Source organism: Anopheles stephensi, unplaced genomic scaffold (genome assembly GCF_013141755.1).
Source record: "Anopheles stephensi strain Indian unplaced genomic scaffold, UCI_ANSTEP_V1.0 ucontig53, whole genome shotgun sequence".
Lineage (NCBI taxonomy): Eukaryota > Metazoa > Arthropoda > Insecta > Diptera > Culicidae > Anopheles > Anopheles stephensi.
The window spans coordinates 187,988-207,100 of NW_023405420.1; the positions used below are offsets into that span (position 1 = coordinate 187,988).

The following is a 19,113-nucleotide window of genomic DNA, read 5'->3' on the forward strand; positions in this document are numbered from 1 at the left end:
AACACAATGATGGTTGACAGTTTTCTTAAGTAATCTCGATTATGCGTGGCAATAAGGGCGACAAAGGGTGAATAGCCGGTGAGTGGCAACGGTGTCGTTACCAATTTCCTGGAACCAATAGGGAATGAGCTGGAAGACGCCCGTTAAACACTTCAAGGTGTTGAAAAGTTCAAATTAATAGGTGCTTGACGGTTGTTAACTGTAATAGATTAAATTAATGCTTACCACTTATTTGAAAGGGTAGATTGTTTAGAGTGCGAGAGAACTTGAGTTTGGCTGGTCGGCCAGAATTCCTGTAAAAGAATCAGGTTTTAATAGAGGTTTTAATGTCACCGATTTAGCTGAAATGGGCTATTGATGAGCGGTAATTATTTTACAAATTATCCGCTATTGAAAGTATCGAATGATTTTGAAGTACTTTGCTTTAATTGAAACGTTAAAGCCAAGTATGAAGTCCTTCTTTTATCACATAATCTACGGTTTTGTTATTTTTAAGAGGATATTGTTTTGTAGAATTGGCTTCAAACTTCCGTGCAATTCAACACATTGTTTTATTTTAAAGTAAACAAAAAGCATGCACGACAATTGCATACCTTTAGGCGCATTTCAAAGGATGGCTCAGTGTCATAAGATTAAGTGATTATTGCTATTGTTTTTTAATTAATTATACATCTTGCTTTCTTACAATATAGTCAGAAAAAAATCTTCTTTTTCCTTAACAAAGCTTATTCGAGTATCCTGAAAAGTACAAATGAGTGCACGTTTTTGACTTTAAAGTGATTTTTTTCTAAGCTTTCCGCTTTGCATTACATATCGTATTCCTTAGTTCAATTGATTAAAAGTGCCGATTTGTTACAAAAATGTCATTCTTTTATGCGCTCATTTAAAATCAAATTTGCAAGACAACGTAATATACGATTTTCATCAACCTTAATCTACTTTTTATTCCAAATGCAATTAAAAGTTGCGATTAAACAATTTCCATTTCAGCTTTTTGCCTTTCAAACGCTCAAAGCACACACAGCTCAACCTTAATGCGGTTTGACCTCTTCCCATAACGCAGCCCATTCTCGTTCAGCATTATCGTTTTCCATCATCATCATCACCATCATAATGCAGCATAAATGTAATTTTCCATGCGGGAAGTGGAGGACGCTCACACATATCACATTTATCTGTAAATGTGGTGTAAATTGGTTTGCGTGGTAAAAACTCACCATCCACATACACACTTCTGAAGGAAATAGTTTCGCGTGTGTATGTGTGCGTATGTTATGCCCCTTCATCTTGATGGCCGTGCGATCTGAGTACACGGTGAAAACAGACTACACTACACTACATCAACGGACCGGTTAACAACCATTGCACAAAACATTCATCGTCGTTTCGTTGCCGGCATTCCAGCCCGGGCAGGCATTCGTATGCCCGATATGAGATAAAGTTTTTGTTTTATGGTCCCTTCAATGCCTCGTCTTTTAATGGCCCCCGCTTTCAGCCACTCGTGCGTAACGCTGGCAACACTGGGAAGCAGAGGAGGGTAAACTATCCACCAACGCACCGACCATTATGATGGCTGGCAACCCGGTTGCTATGCGCCGGTGTGATGCGGCGCGCGTGTGTTTGGGGGAAGTGAATAACAATCGTCCGTTGATTTTCACCGCTACCGGTAGATGTCGCTAATGAGCGCATAAAATAGCAACCTATGAAGGATGCCGAACGCGTGGCGATGGATTTCGCTTCGAAAATAATGATCTGCGTGTCTATCCTGGTGTCGGAGTTCGGCTCTGGATGGTACGGGGTGGCGGAGATTACGTTGATTAGGGTAAATTAATTTGAATTTTCTGTCAGCCGATTAAGCGAGTCGGTCGGCTTGGGGAAGTGTAAGTGTTTTCGGGTTGGAAAATGCTTCCATTTTACCGAGCGCATTTTTATTCTGCTGACCTTTTCAAAGCTCGTTAATCTCGTCGTTTGAAACGCAGCAGCTGACGCCATTTTTTGCTGCTGCTGCTGTTGTTATTTTTAAATCCCTGAAGGTGGTCCCTGGTCTCGGGTTGAAGTCCAGGGAGCATAGAACGGAAATCGGTTGTTTCGATTTTTGGGCCACCGGTTTCCCGCAGGAGAGCATAATTAAAGATTAAATCGTAAAGCCTGCTAATGATACGGATGGCTTGAAAATCATTTGCGTCCACTCGCTGTACTTGCTGCTGTCGAGTAACCCCTTCGTGAGCGTTACGTGAGTGATTTGTTGTTTTTATCAGCGAAGCCTTTCTGCACGACAAATAAATAAAACGGGCTCAAAGGGATTATTTGACGATTTTTTACACCCAATCCCTAGTTGACCTCGGGAACAAAAGGATTTCACTGCGAGTTTGGAGTCATTATTATCTTTTAACGGGATTTAACAACTGTTTCAACATTAGTCGGTGTAGTGCTAGTAATCTTTTGTACATTCGACATGAGTGTTTGAAAAGGTCACACAACACCTCTCATTGAATGGACTAGCTTTTTTACCCAAGTTTTTTTTTCTCTTACTCTCTCTGTGTTCTCTCTCTCTCACCAGGATAACCCGGACAACCAATTCAAGAGCATTCCGCTCGGTCTGTGGTGGGCGATCGTAACGATGACCACGGTTGGGTACGGTGATATGGCGCCCAAAACGTACGTCGGGATGTTTGTCGGTGCGCTCTGTGCGCTGGCCGGTGTGCTGACGATCGCCCTGCCGGTACCAGTTATCGTCAGTAATTTCTCCATGTTTTACTCGCACACGCAGGTAGGTTTGAGATTGGGGCGTTGGGCGGGAAATTTAATGAGCTTGGCCCGGTGCTCGAAAGATCAGTTGCTAATTATTTGTTTTAATTATGGGCCGTGAGTTAAGCTTTACGATCTTGTTGTTTATGGATTATTAAGGGATTAACACACGTAATTAGTATTTTAATGAAATGTGGGTAATTTTGTAGTGCTGGTAGTGATGAGGCTTAAAGACACATATCACATTTCATTTGCAATGTACGGTAACGGTTCTCCTGTTTTCACGTAGATATTCTCAGCTCCGAAAGTGATATATGAGGAAGCAAGTTTTTCGTTCCTGGAAGCTTATGCTCATTTCACGTCGATTGTTCATTACCGAGAAATGACATGCATGATTTTTCTTATTGTGTCATGTGGCTGTAACCGGCAAAGTGGCCGTAGAAAACAGGCTCTTACACAACTGCAATACCGGCATCCGGTATCAGTCCGTACAATCGGTGGAATGAACTCATCTCACATCTTTATTTCCACACAAGGAAGCCATCGTTCGGTGTAGCTTTGACCTTATCATCGTAGGCAAATCTTCGTCGCGTTCGTTCATCAATCACCCATAACGAACGTGTCGCTGCTGTCTGAGGTTGGTAGAGGAAGGAGATGGCAGTCGTTTTTGTCTGCTTCTGTTTTTTTTCTCTGAATCTGAAAGTGATTCGGGGAAAACACATCCTCATAACCACAAGGTAGCTCTCGAAACAAGACTCATCAAGTATGGGAGTTGTCTAGCTCTGCTCACAGTGGGCATTTTGATGGTTAAAACAGCGTTGTTATTAAAGATTTATTATCATTTTATTGTTTTTATTGACTCTAAAAGTAGAAAAAAGTTCCTTCCTTAGTTCACACACTTCATCACACTAAACTGCACAGAATTCACGATCGATCTTCATCACATCTGTCTTGAAAATCACATACTTTTAGGCGCAAAACATGTCTTGGTAGCGAACCTATAGTTCAGATTAATATAGATCAATCTTTATCGAAAATTCAACTTAGGTTGGTGGTTTGCAAAAACTGACGCCAAAATTTAAAAACAGCCACCTTAATATTTGCTTGCATCCCACTGCTTGCCCAATGTGCGGATGTCTACTGTAGGAAGCTTGTTAGCCACGATTTATGACCGAAAGAGGCGGCAGCTTTAGTGAACTTTTGAACTCACCAAGAACATACAAAAAAAAAACTCTATCCTTCAACCACCGAAAAAGCACCCGTAAGCTTGTTGCGGTTCGTTTCCGACACCTTGCCGGTGAAAGGGCTTATGGACGAAGTTCCTGTTGCTCTCGTGGCTATACAGTAGAAAGGCAAGAAGCAAAAAGAGCAATAGAGACATTCCAGTGACGATGAGCCGTGTGTCGATGTTCCGATAAAGTTGACACTCTGTTCGATGTCCGCTGCACTCGCCCACTGACCGGCTGATGCGATGATTAACGGCTTTAATCTGCGTCCCTGGTTGGCTCGGAAAGAGCAAGCAAATTTGTCAAAGCAAACTATCCTGACTGGGTTGAGTTGTGCCGTTTCGGGTATTCTGCGCCTCAGCTCCAAGCAAAAACTGTGTGTGTGCCTCGGGATATGGGAAAGTTTTGCGAAAAGGAAAGTGCGAAAGAATTCTGCATAGTGATAAGTTTTCCGTCTTCGCGAACAGCTCTACAACCCTGCTCACAGGTTTGGTGCAGACTTTGATTCTTGTTTTGCAACTCTTCTGCACAGACTTCTCGGGACAACTATCATCTGAGCGTGCTATGGTCCACTGGGGAGATTCGCATTGAGCGTAACTTTTACACCGCCGGAAACATTATCTTGGTAGAGTTGAGCAGGAAGAAAAAAGTGAGTTTCGCTCCACCGGAAAACTTTAACTCTACGGTCTCTACAGGCATTTTTGGAAGCAGATGCTGTTGGGTGAGAAATTGTCTGGTGAGTTTCCTTCCCGGGCACGGTGCTGAGTTTAAAACTGGCAAGATCAGTTTACATTTTTACATTTGAATGGATTGTTATTTGAAAATCATTTCGATCGTGTCGTCCTGTCCTCCCGAACTGCGCGCAACACGCTGATAAAGAGGAAGTAAATCAAAATTATTTCTTTTCAATAACCTCCTGCCCAAAATCGTCTGTTCTTTTGCTCGTGTAATGGCTTCCAATTCATCATTCTCGGAACGGCATTATTCGTTCGTTCGTCGTGAAGCTCGATATTGTCTTAATCTTGACCTTAATTTGTAGATTTATGTTCCACTCCGTCGCGTCAGTTATGATTTATGTACCTGTCTCGCTTGCCGGGCAGCTTCATAGTGGTGGTTCTAAATTTTCTATCACAATCTTAACCTGTCTAGCCTTAAGATGGAAGTTCGCTAAGAGTTATGTCCGGTTTCTTACGGGGTTTTGTTGATAAATGATCGCTGTTTGTGGGTGAAATGGGCAAGGAGCAGGAAATGGAAGCTTGGTGAGGTGGCAGGAAACTTCTGAGTAATTGTAATCGCGGATGTAGCACGTCGATTTAAGGCAGAGGTTAGCCGTTTCGTATAAAATTTACGACCATTTTGGGGGTTTAATATTATTTAATTGCTGAGGAACCCTTTAAGGCATGCTGTAAATTTTGAAGTTAAGATGAGTCAAACATCGGCGCTGTCTGTGCACTTGTAGTTCAGAATCGGCTGTGATATCACCGAGAATCTTTAACAACAGTTTTAAAGTTGTGTAGAAGTTGAGTTTTTAGTTACATTTCTGCATACGAGTCTTAGAAATGGACTGAGTGCAAAAGGACCATACAGTTTCTCCATATTGGTGAAAAGGTGTGATAGCCTTGACATTGGAATTTCTGTAATCATAGCACTTTAAAGGTTGAAGACATCAATCCTGAAGTTACGTCTGATGTAGTTATGGATTCCGTTCGAAGGTGACCTTTGACAAGAAAGACTCTTAGAATACCTTTTGGAATCTTTTCGTTGATATCTAGATTTCAGGACTGGATATCAAGACAACTTCAGGTTCTGTTGGTAGATGAAACCCTTTGACTACAAATACTGAGGCATTTTCGACCACGAGATATATTGGTAGATGAGGTTCTTTGAGTGACGAGGATGCCTTTTAAATGACGAGTTCTCTTCCAGACAAAGTTTGTTGAACGACGAGGTAGCTCAACAAAATATCTACAGAAATTTAACCGGATCGGATATCAAGGATCGGTTGAAAAAAAAAAAGGATACTTAAATATGTAATAAAACGATAAAAAAACACACAAAATTTACTTACTTACTTACTTATCAGGCGCTACAACCGCTTTGCGGTCTTGGCCTGCTGCAACAATCCTCGATACCGCTCACGGTTCAGCGCCGTCGTCTGCCAATCCGTTATACCGGCCGTTCTGGCGGACGCATCAACGCCATCACTCCATCTCAATTTGGGCCTACCACGCCTCCTCTGTCCTTGTGGACGGCCTAAAAGGACTTTACGGGCTGGGTCGTCCGGTGTCATTCTCATGACGTGACCAGCCCACCGGAGCCTGGCGAGTCTAATGCGCTGTACGATAGTGAGATCATCGTACAGCTCGTACAGCTCGTCGTTGTAGCGGCTCCTCCATTGTCCTTCCACACATACGGGGCCAAAAATCCACACAAAATTTACCTTTAAGTAATTTTATAAGCACCAAAACCAACACCAATTGAGACATAGTTCAAGTTAGTTGAACAGTTCAAGTGACAATTATTCAAAGTCCTTACGAAAAAAAAACTTTAAATCTCAATAAATTGGACCCGACAACCAATCGGCTCGGAACGGGCTGACCCCAAAAACTGTTCCGTTCTAATTAACTGCACTTGACAGCTCGTTCTACCCGGCACAGATTGTTCCAATTTGCTGCCATTTCGATAAGGTTTTCCAACAGAAAAAAGGAGTTGGCTGAGTGAGTTCCATTTACCCATTGCTTTGGTGGGTCGAGTTGATAAAGTTGATCAAACAAAAAGCCCCGGCCCCGGCTGACAGTTGCACGCTTATGCAAGGCCAGCACTCAATGACTCGAAACTCGGAACTGCTGCTGCAAGCTTCCAAACCTTCTTCAAACCCTCAAGGTCATTAGCATAAAATCATCCCGCATGAACGGGTCACGCGGAGCAGGTCGATTCTGTCGAGGACCGTAAGATGGAGATCTCCTTTCAGCGTCGAGACTAGCCAACTTCTCAGCGCCGCTAGCCGTGCTTGTCTATTGACTACTAATGCCATCCTCGGGCGTTCGTTTCACTTCATTTGCTCGCTCATCAGGCAACCCCGGCGGGCTAATGTGCGCTCATTTACCTGTTGGCAAGCTTGTCAGCTGAGTGGTAAAGTGTGGCCTTTTTGTCTAAAATCTACCACATTTCGTGACGGGTAGCAGTCGAAAAATGAAAAACACACCTTTGACGTCATTAGCCTACCGCGTGTCGGCCACCGGTGTGCGAGATGATGTGTTTTCAACAAGTGCGACAGGACATGTTGAGCGGCATACATTCAGGCGCAATGTACGGTCGCGACAGCACAAAAGCAAAATCTATTTTTATTTCTAAAGCCAGTCGTTCCACTCCACTTGATGCCCCGGGATGTAACGACAAATAAAGTATCTGGTTCGCGTTGGAGCTTTTCGGGAGGGAAAGCGTGTCAGGTTGTTTGTGTGTGTGTGCGCGGTAGAGTTCCTTTTAAAAAGGGGAAAAGAGATTACCAAACTGCAACAATCCGCCGTGTCGGTGTCTGCGCCTTCCGCCAGCCTGTTGTCGGTCACAGGTGCCGCCATTATGCTTTTTTTGTTTGCTTGATCCTATACACACTAGGCCCTCGCGACAGCGGCGCACTCTGGTGGTGTTGTTCGATTTACATAATTTTCTCATTTAAATTTTTATCGACTCTGGCAGTATCTCAAATTGGCTCCATTTCTTCCCAGTGAAGCCCGGTGCGGGAACACCACACCAACCAGCAAAAAAGAAAGGATTCGCCAAGCGCCGCCATAATGTGTGTCCGCTTGTCCGGATGCTCTGCCCAAGATAAACATTGCGCAACGGTTGTGTGCTGGCTTAGTGGAAATTTATCAGCGTTTTTCATCGTGATGCTTGTGTTTTTCCTCTGCTGTTGTTGTTTTCGCTCGTTGGTTCAATAGCCGTTTCGCATCGCATTAGTTGGGCGAGGCGGTGCTTAGTGAGCGTACTCGTGTAAAAGCGATTTATTACCACCTTGCGTAACTAGGCTCATCTGGGTTGAAGGCGAACGCGTGGTAAGGTGCTGACATAACTTTTATTTTCACACGTGTACGGGATAAAATATTTATTGTTAATTTTGCATAATACGCTGTTGATTACTTTCGCCGATTAGGACTAAAACCTCTGGACCATAAATATGTAACTGATCCCCTTTTTTGTGTGTGGGGTTGTGAAGGAAAGTGTACCCGTCATTTATATGCAAAGCAATTTGTTCCACTTCACGGACGGACCTGAACAAACAATCTCGCTGATTGGACATCGGAAAGGTGACCGGCGACATCTTGGGGGCTTTTTTTTCTCTGTACAGGAGATGGGACAGGATGCACGTTAACCAGCAAACATTAGTTCTTCAGCTGGGTTGAGTTGGTTATTCTTGTAAAGGAGAGTAGCAGACCAGCTAAAAGTGCAACGAAACGATTAGGTATTTGCTTATTGAGTTACAGTGAACGTTAAATGTTTAAGTTGTTTAATGTTAACACGGATTTGATAATATATTTTTAGATATGTGACTTATGTTTTTGCATAGCTGAATTAAGGTATTATTTGTCGCAAAATGGACTGTTTTCATAACGTAAGCTTGTGGGGTCGCCCGATGGTAGAGGTGTCAATGTCGCCAGTTTTCATTAGGGGTGGCCTATTAAACTTATTTTTAAAAGTTTGCCGTTAACTGAGTGATTTTTGAGCATTTTTTCTAAATTAAATGTGATACAAAAATTCCATAAAAAATGAAATGATCGGTCAAATGCATGGCTGCCGTTTGATTCAACTATCTGCTCGATAATGCTTGAAACCCTTAAACAATCAATTCACAAAAAAAACAATGCTAAGTCAGCACACGTCTACCTTCCTTATCAAACAATTAGCAAGCAGAAGGTGCGATGAAAATTCCAGACCCAGTCCCATAGCTGGTAGACAATTGAAATTCACCCTTTCCTTACGATGTTGCCCAAAGTAAACCTACCACCAAAACACACCAAACTCCCGCAAGGGCTAGGAAAAGGTGTTTCTTGGTGTGCTGATCAGATAATTTACCCTTCACGAAAACAGGCGCCAATTTACACATCGTACCACCGTACCACTCGCTTTGTTTCCCTGCTGCGTGAAGAAAAGAAAAACTTCCCAAAAACCACCCTGATGGGGCAACTTTTTTCCACAGGGCACAGGGGACCAAAAACCCGGAACAGTTTTCCTCCTCCAAACCCCCGTAAACAAACACAGCGTAAACAAAGACGTTGTTATCTGGTGATTATTTCTTTCGCTCGCCCTTTTTTCGCCCATCACGCTCAACTAGCGACCACTTTTTTGGGGTGTAACTTCTCATACTTTCAGCGAAGAGAGAAAGAGAGAGAAAGAAAAATAAAGGGGACACTTTGTTTCTATTCTGGTCATCGGCACCTCAACTACTGGTTTGTCTGCAGGAAAACGATTGTCATTTGTTTCTTTCGACTTTTTTCTTTACTATCTCCTCCATCTCTTAGGCTCGTTCAAAACTGCCGAAAAAGCGTCGCCGTGTGCTGCCGGTGGAGCAACCGCGAAGGAAGCGTGACATGGGTGCGGCTAACCGGCGGGTAAATGCGCTCAAACACCAACACACCCAACCGACCCATCCCGCCATCTTTAAGGATGCTTTCGGTGGGGCGAAAATCGGTAAGCTTTCGCCTCTCGAGGGAGCTTTTGCGTGCAGAATCATCCCTTAACCGAAAAGCTTAGAGAAGTTGAGCTTTGAAGAGCTTTTGAGAGCTTTTCTTTCAACATAGATTGGGAAAGCTTCAACAAGAACATCTTTTTCTGCATTCCTCATGTATTTAAATTATGTTCTCACCCTTCAGGTCACGTGAATGGCGTCAATGTGATAGGACTCACCCTTCAAGGACCTTCCGTACCAGGGCTAGCAGTCCTCAAGCCACCTTCCGTACTACAGCAGGGTAATTTTTGTACTTTAAATCATAATCCCCGAAAAAAAATTCAATCCCTTCCCAGTAAAGCTTCAATCGCAAACAAATTTCATGCTAATATTGTCGATAATAATCCATCCGTTCCAATCTGCCAACGACAACAAATTTGTCCTCTTCCACTTTCTCGCTCTTCTTCCTCTAGGTGATTTCATCAACGTGCCACAGCTGAGCTCACTGCAGCCGCGCCAACCGACGACCGGAAATGTGGATTTATTGCTACCATTACAGCCGAAATTGCTCGTTCCGCTGGGTAAGACGAGACTGCTGTTCCGCCCGCATCGAACCGCGTTTGTTTGCCATTAATTCAACTCGATTCTTTCGTTCTCCCGTTTCGATTTTTGCTTCCCCTTTTGCCACATTCGCAGCAGCAGTCGAGCGACGGGAATCAAAACCGGAAGAAATGATCCCACTGGAACCGAAAGTCACCTTACAGAGCGACCCGAACGGTGTGTCCGGCAGCAATACGCCTGGGGATGAATGTTAAACGCCTGGCAGCACGCTTTCCTCCTGATGCGCACACTAAGGGACACAGGCACGGTGTGAGTGTCCTGGAAAATTGAGAAACGAAAGGATTTTGATTAGATTTGTAAAAGTTGTAAGTTTGGGAAGTGAACAGTCATCGGGAAAAAAACTTTTCTGAAAAGTAAAGCGAAAGAAATCTGGCAGCAAGTCGTAGAAAAAAAGGATGTATGTATGTACTCAAATAAAGGAACTAAGCAGGGATATGAAATAGAAGCTAAATAAACACTTAAAGAAATGTAAGGCAAATAATAAAAATGCATTAAAGTTTGTCGCAATCCACTTCACGTCAGAGAGAGGCTAGAGTTGAAAGTTTTCTTTTTTTTACTAGGGAATTGTGCGACCTTTTTGCTAGCAGAGATCGTAAACGGGAGCACAATTTAGTGGTAAACGAACCGTTTTTGTCATACAAAGACGCGTGTGTTGGACGAGTTGAGTTTGCATCGTAAAGGGAGATTAAGCTTTGTGCCAAGCGCATCATAAGTAAATTAGCTAGTGAATAGTTGTTTAATTGGATAACGTTGTTGTGCTCAACTTTTATACGACCGTGTGTGTGTGTGTGTGTGTGCATATGCCATAAAATGATGAGTTGAAGTATAGAATCAAAATGGAAACAGATTTCAAAACGTGGGTTGGAAGAAGCAGCGTGATAAAGCGGTTGAACCACGACCATGAGCGAAAAAAACGCTTCTCCAGTGCGGGAAGTGACGTGTGTTAGTGAAACAATACAATGTATCTGTATGAATGTATGCCAACATTAAATGTTCTGAATTGGTTGAAAAAGATAAACCAAGCAGAAGAACAACCAACAGAAAGTCCCAACTTGAAACAAACTTCAACCGTCTATGTCAAAATGTCCACAATTATCGATGTCCAGCAAAGGAAAACTGAAGAACGGAAAATACATTTCACATTTAAATGTGAATTGGTGAGGGAAAGAGGGAAACCACATTACAACAAGCTTTAAGAAAACATACAACGGTGTGAAACGAGGTTTTAAAACACGAGGAATCGAATGACTGGAGCGGTTTAGTGAAATGAATCTGCAACCAATCTACTCTTAAATTTAACCGAACCAAAAGGAAGAAAAGAAAGATGAGGAGCAGTTTAAACAATTATTCAACTTCAAAAGAAGACTTTCTGATGCTATTCTCCCTCAACATTCATAAAAACGGTCAATGAAACAGTAGAGCAACAATTGGAATCAATTTCTGATCGGTTTCAAATCGACAAAACGTCAAGCAGAACGTTGTGAGGCGCTACAAGTTTCTGTTCAGTAGACAAACTTCTTCAAAGACTATCTCCTTTCTTCATTAAACATGTAAATCTTACACTCAGAAAGGATTGATTTAACTGGAAAACTAAACTTGTTTATTAATGTTAAACGAACCACAGCGACAAGAGGAAAGCAGTGAAGGAAAACTATATGTGTCAAGACAATTAAGCTGTTATGTTTAGTGAAAATGAGACCAGAAATATATTTGTGCGGTTTTAAACGAGCCATATCTTGTTGTTTAAGTTAATCTTCTTCTTCTTCTTCCTTGGCACTTCAACCTGGAGAGATATCTCTGCCAGCCATTTCTAGCTTGCTGTGACTTAATCTACTCTTAAATTCGAAGCAAAATAGTCAGCTCTGCGTACGGGTAAGCAATCCGAATGGGATTTGAACCCCGGTGCTACCGTGGTGTGACCAGCGCCGCTGTCGCTTCGGCCACCGGACCGCCATGATATTTATTTATAGATGACAAAGTTCTCTAGCTTTATTTCAATGATGTCAAGCACAACTTTGTCTCTTTGCCACTCCAAACAATAAACACCATCAAAGCATTGCCCGCAGATTCCAGAACTGTCATTCTCTTTCCATCTCTCATTTGTTCTCTTCTTTTCTCCCTTTTTCTCTCTCTGCCGCTCACGCGTTGAAATAAAATGCGTATTCGAGTGTTTGAAAATAGCATAAAGAAGATATACTACATTTGAGATTCCTTTCCGGGGCCGGTGGGACATTTGCCCATCCGTCCATTGGTCCGCTCCGTCCATCGGCCGGACGACAGATCGTGGACAATTTTTACTGCTGCTCGTAAATTTTGCAAATAAGAAACCATGCACCCGCTACTATCCATCCCCCCACACACACACAGCGCAGACCAAAATTAATGACGTCTGTTTAGTGCTTCTGACGGTTCCACAAAGTAAAGGCCGATGCGTTGTCGCTCTGTACTACTTGACAGTAAAAAAATAAAGAAAAGAAACTCGAACGGACGAAAGAAGACTGAACAACTCAAGGCATACCACGTAACTTACTTGATAGCTCTCAAGTAACAAACCGAAACGGGAGAAAAAGATCCCACCGAACGATCCTCTTTTGTGGAGTGATTGCTCCATGCAGGCGGAAACGGGCTGTGAAGCTGACGCGGGTGGCTTATTGGCCGGGCCGGGCCGGTTGTTGAGAATTATATCCCGAAAAAATCATTAAATTAGGGCAAGCGGTAAGCTGTTCATCAAAACGCGTACCGAGCGCCTTCATTAACGCAAAACGTGTTGCGTTTCTTCGCGATTGGAGGGGAGCAAATTTATGGGCTCTCTGGTCCTTGCATCGGACGCACTTGTGAACGTAGTTACGTGGTTACCATGCCGACAGTGAGTCTTAGCTTGGGGTTGCTTTTGGGACAGATTTTGTTGTTGCTTCTTGCCTTCAAAATCAATTAAACTGTTCATCTCGTGGCAAAAAGTTTTCCACCACAAAGGCATAATGAAGGTCATAATGCATTAAGGGAAACCTCGAGATGAGTATCTCCCTCTCTGGAAGGCTTTCGAGCAGCGTCTTCATTCAACACACCTTTCTCAACGTTCACAAAGACTTTCAAGCACGCAATCAGCACTCTGCTCGCTGGCCAAAGAACAGAAACTCCGACCAGCGGTAAAACTCTAAGAGCTCGGTAGCGGAAACTTGAATGCTTGTTTCATTTCGGTGCTTCTTGGCTTGGCGGTATTCTTCTAGCACGAGATAGCACTTTCCCAGTTTCCAGTCATTTTAATTTTTCCTGAAACCACAAACCAAATCGCAGACGATGAAGCCGGCGGCAGCAGCATGATGATTCTTGTTTATGCTACGCTTCGGTGCGGTATATAGTTGAAGTCGTATCCTATTTTCTGTGGGCGCTTTCGAAAGCATCCGTATCGCTTCTGCCCGTTTTAATCTCCATCTGTCTATCGGACGGGGGATGTGTGTTTGGTTGAGTGTTTTGTTGTTTCACTTTGTTCGAAATTAAGCAACGTTTACTTACCTTGAGGAGCGTGCACTTGGGGGGATTTTTAATTTATCGGAGGAGATGATAGTTTACGGAAGGGTTTAAAACATTCTTTGAAAGAGGAACAGCAGTTTTAATTTATGTTCGAACATTTTCAAGGTTTTACTTTGTTCTCTATGAAACATTATAAAAAAATCGTATAATAAACTACATGAAGTTTTCTTTTGTGGTAAGCGTTGACGAAGACTCTTGATTTGCTCCTGTTCTTTTATCAAAATCAGAAGGCAGCTCATATAAATGAACAAATTACAACAAGAACCTCAAAGAAAAAATCACCCTAAGGAAAGCTTGAAAAAGTCATTTGTCGGACGTAAATGGTCAGGAAAATGGTTCGTTACGGACGGTCGCCGGACGAAAAGCTAGCGGTGAACAACGAACAAAGGACGAGCGCAGGGAAACCTCTGTGAAAACCATCATCATAAACAATCATTGCAGTTTTCAAAGGTTAGGCAATAAGAAGAGGAATGAGACGAAACATAACGGAAAACTCTTGCCAAAAACGTGCCTTCCGTGTTGATGAGAACCTTCACCTTCGTCGAAAATGGTGCTTTGTCGTCTGTGGCCGTTTCCGGGTGGCGCAAGATTGTTTCAATTCTCCTTTGTGCATTTCGTTCGTATCAATTTTTGCTTCTCCGAGAAACTATCCAGAGAAAACATTGTTGTGTCCTTTGAGTTTTTCGACAACTGTCTGTCTGATGTTACAGCTGGCAGTATTGATTGTGCTGTTGCTGTGCAAAATAATAAAATATACCAATGTAGACAATCAAAGGTTATGGGCTGTCTGGCACAGGTTACAAGAAGGTTGATTGATCAAACATTCGATGGGTGACATTGAGGAGATGCAATTGTGCATCAGGTGGGATTTGTGGCACATGAAAACCCTTGAAGTAGCAATACGGTCAGGCCGTTCTTTATGAATAAAAAAAAACCCGTGAAGTACTGGGCGTCTCCATTAAGTACGCTTAGCAGTTAGTAAAGCATCCAGGCGTCTCCATCTTACCAAATTTTTTCCCTCACGTAGAAGAGCCAGGAAAGTAAAACTCTAAAAATTCTAAAGTAATTTGTAAATTAAATCTCCTTCAGAGAATAATTTGTTCAAATTGTCTAAAATCCAAAATTAAACACTTAAAATCAACCAGGCGTCTTCATCAGAACTTTAAGGCGGAACTTCTTGCTTTCTAAATTGAGCACAGCTTAACTTTTATTCCTGTTTGATCTTATTCTCGATGTGAAGTCTTAAATTCATCACAACTTAAGCTTAACAGTAATGCGACCTTGATACCTTTTTCCTCCTTCCCCGATACACGACAAAGAAGTCGCATTGCGACGGACCAACTATGAATCGCTTAGGTCACGAGAGGAAAAGGAAAACATCAAACCCTACGGTTTCGCTTTTGTAAAAATAAGACCACAATACCGTGCCGTGGGTGGTGTGCAAGGTGGTAATGAATCTTTTATGGCACTGATGGCAAATTAATCGACAAGGAAGGATAAAGCACAGTCCGAGACTGTACAGAACGCGAGAAGAGCGAAAAAGAAAGATCCGTGCCGTGAAGATGCTGCCTATTCGGGACGGCATGTTTTGCTAGCGATGTGGAGAAAAAAAAAGCGCGACACACCATAAATCGTCGATCGATAGGGCAGTGGTGCCGACCGTTAATCGGACTGTCGGACACGGTCGAAGTAGCGCGATTGGGTTCTCGGTTTGGCCGATTCGTGTGTTGTGCCGATTGTTGCACATGTGATCGAGGAAGAAGGCTGAGGTTGAGTGAGCGGTGAGTGGGGTGTGCGGGGGCAACATTTTATGTATGCTACTTTACTTCAACTTTTTCCCTCCGTCAACATCATCATGCGCCACACATATGCGAGCTCGACCACTAGAGAAAGAGTACTTAGCGCATGAAAGAAGGCAGAACGAGTGTGTGTGTGTGTGAGCGATGTTTATGAGACTCGATAATGAAGGCCATAAAGCACACCACGCCATCGACCACAAATGAGTGTCCGATGCGAGAAAAATCGATCCATTTCAGTCGGTGCTGCTGGTGGTGCTACTGCTGACCTAGTCACTACCACCGACCGACCAGGGTAGTGATTTGTAAGACCATAAACTCTAATCTCAGTGTGTTATAATTTGTTTAGCCATTACATGTCAATACAATCTGTACACAAGCACACACACTAACTGACGCACTTAGGTTAGCCGCTGGGTAAATCTTGTCCTTATCAACACCCGTACCGTATCGGAAGGCTGTTTGCTTTTGCCCCGAGTAAACAGAGCTCAAATACTCAACGACGAGAGACCTAATGCAGAAGCCTTTTGCTTTTTTCCTTCCTGCTCTTTTTTTCCCAACTCCGTTAGCTCAAGCCCCGCAGCAGATACTTTAGTCATTTGCGTTCCAAATTAAGTTCATATTTCCGCATAATCAGCCAACCGATCGAATTAGCATGCGAATGAGATCGAATCGCTCACTGGCGAATCAAAAATTAAGCAAGAACAACCAGCCGCCGCCCTTTGATGAACTTGTTGGAGCGCTTTTTATTTCTGCTTCTGCACTTGACTGCTTAAAACAGAGGCACACAGACAGGCTCGGGATGGTACTGCTGATGGAACTCACTTATTTGCATAACCCAGTTCAGTTCAGTTTGGCTCAAACGCACACACCCGGGAAAGTATGGAAATGAAAATGAGGGTTAAAAAGAAGGGGATTTTAAATGGCTGTCAGTATCACATCCTGATGAGTGGTGCATTCAACTGGTTTTTACTGAGAACTTAAATGGGTGTAATCGATAAAGCTTTTCCGGGACATTTTCACTAGAGCTAGTGAGGCCTTTTTCGTTGGAAAAATCATTTGGTTTTCGCTTTTTAACGATGATTTAGAACAGTTTATAGGCATTTATCAACCTAGAAGTTAGGTTTAATGGGCTTATTGCATACTTTCAGGCGCATAGTTCAATTCGTTCATGCATTTTGTGCCGTTTCTGGCTAATATTAACCTTCACTAGCCACATTAACCCTCGAGAAACCCCATTTGACACCAACGCATCACCATCAGCGCCCCAAAGGATGATTAGCACGGCACTGTGTCCAACCCTTATTGCATCCAATCGAGCATCCTATTGAAATGCTCTCTTCCGGGTGAATGTTCATTACACGAATAATTGTTTGATGTGAAGTGAATCGAATCGAACCGACCGACCGACACCGTCCAATACGATTTGTCGTCGTGCGTCATGCCATTTTGTGTGTCTCGGCCCTTGGCTTTCGAAGCAATTTTCCTACCCACCTTCGGCAAACGCACTTTTCCGCTTCATCGATTGCCACCGGGCGGCGAGGTGTGTAATTTGCGTCTTCGTGGCTGTGGCCACGCTTCCCCAGCGTGCCGTACTTCTGCCGTTTTGTCAATGTTTGCGACACGCTGCATAAAGCTTAACACTTTGTTACCGGCCTGCAGAGGCAGCGTACGAAGAACAAGGATTAGCCGCGTGCAAGGCTCTGCTCTTGGGATATCGTTTTTCCACCACGCTTCGGGGCATTATCGAGTGGCTCCGTTACGCGACGCACGGTGCCACGCTTTCCATGGAACGTTCTGGATCAAATTAAGTCTTGGCGTAGATTGCTATCTTCTGCCGTGCTCATCGACAAGCTGCGCTCTCGTCTCGTCGTCTTCTCGAGTGGCATCGAGCCGGGCTTCGATTTCCTTACCGGCAAAATGGCAAGCAACAACACGTCTTAGCGGGCCCCGTGAGGCATGTAAAGTATCTAAAATATCCGACCGAATTCATGCTTTCGGGGAGGTTGGATTTTTTTTTTATCGTTCCATGCACAGCCTGAGATAAGTTGCGAGAAGATGAAACATTTTTTTCCGCTTGTTATTTATTTTTTGGGGTTTACTTCACCCTGTCACGGACACAATTGCGTTTGTCTTTTTTTTTGGGGCAGGACGGAGAATGCTGAAGGAACATGCGGCTTGCTGTGAACGCAAACGCACCCGCATTAGGTTTTTCCTTCCATGTTTTCTTTTCGCTGTTTGGAATGGAGGCTGTAAATCTCTCATGAGCAAGGAAGCACAAAGAAAAGACTAGAACTGGTGCCACACACACACATGGACGGCCAAATATACGCTGCTATTGCGAGGCATAAACCCCTTTTTCCTAATCCGTTCAAAATTGAATAATATTGATTTCTGAACAGAACAGCTTCCGGAACACAACAATGCTCACTAGCACACACAAGCTTTGGCAGAAAAGTGTAACAAAAGAAACCAGAACAGCTTCAAACAGCAAGCGAAATCATTTGGCAAATCGCATGAATCGATTCACTTTCCAGTTGGCATGCTTTCGATGCTTCCTTTCATTTATCTTAATGTTGCAAGCAGCGTTCGCGCGTGTGTAGCACACGAGGAAATAATAATCACACGAAACGTGTGATGGTTCGAAACCTGGTCGATGATTGGAAAAGCACGTCGATAGATGGAAGAGAGTAAAAAAACAGCTGTAGTATGTGAATCAATTTCCTTGTTTCCCGAGTGGAGACAACAAAGCAGAAGCAGCGCTGATAAACAAAAGCCACAACACTAGCGGCACACTGGAAAGGGCTAATGGTGTAGTTGGAAAAGTTTTAAATCTGTCTGGGAAACTATAAAGCGTTCTTTTGTGTTTTTTGTTTAGAAAGAGACGCTTGTGTTGCAGATAGTTGGTTGGTTGTTCTTCTTTGTTTTTCTGGGGAGACGTGTCAATAAAGTTCGGTTGGTGTGTCTCGGGGTAGACGGCTAACATGTCTGTCGTTGAGATTAGCATATTGGCAGAGCGAAAAATAATGGTTTAACATATTTCAAACATAGGAGATGATTTGCTTTTTAAATGACAAGACAGTCGTTTTATCTTTGCAAGTCTTTAAAGAGAATAAGGGATTAAAATGAGTTCAGATTTAAAATTGCATCATGATGATTAATTAAGCTGGTTGATTGTGTAACAATAGTGCTTGGTATTTTAAAACTGGTTGACGATTAACGGTTCTTTTCCCGTGTTTAGATTGATATACTGGTTTCTACCATGAGAAAGATCTATATCAGGGATTGAAAAGACAAGAATAATCAGCTTTATTGCTGGTGCTGTGAGCTCATTTTCTTTTATTGCGCAACAACCTTAAAGCGTCATGGCTTACCATTTAAGCTTTCTGCGACTTGATTTCGGATAGTCAAGATGGTCAGTCCTGCATATGAGGAAGCGTTCTGGGGATTTGAACTCCGGTTCTGTCGTACGAAGACCGGCGCTGTTGTCACCTCTACCAACGGGCCGCTCCGACGTTTGAGAACTTTC

At 43.1% G+C, this 19,113-nt stretch overlaps 1 protein-coding gene across 3 annotated transcripts in view; it reads left to right on the forward strand.

Moving 5' to 3' along the window:
* The window catches only part of LOC118517146 (potassium voltage-gated channel protein Shaw-like), a 56,374-nt gene extending 44,385 nt beyond the window's left edge, over positions 1–11,989 (forward strand). For 2 of the 3 annotated variants that reach the window (XM_036063006.1, XM_036063007.1), the window contains exons 9-13: positions 2,561–2,770; positions 9,491–9,659; positions 9,842–9,937; positions 10,110–10,217; positions 10,333–11,989. In XM_036063006.1, coding sequence (XP_035918899.1) covers positions 2,561–2,770; positions 9,491–9,659; positions 9,842–9,937; positions 10,110–10,217; positions 10,333–10,451 — 702 coding nt within the window. In that variant the 3' untranslated portion in view covers positions 10,452–11,989. The remainder of the gene's footprint in view (positions 1–2,560; positions 2,771–9,490; positions 9,660–9,841; positions 9,938–10,109; positions 10,218–10,332) is intronic. The other variant, XM_036063008.1, reaches the window with a different exon arrangement.
* Positions 11,990–19,113: the final 7,124 nt, after the last annotated feature.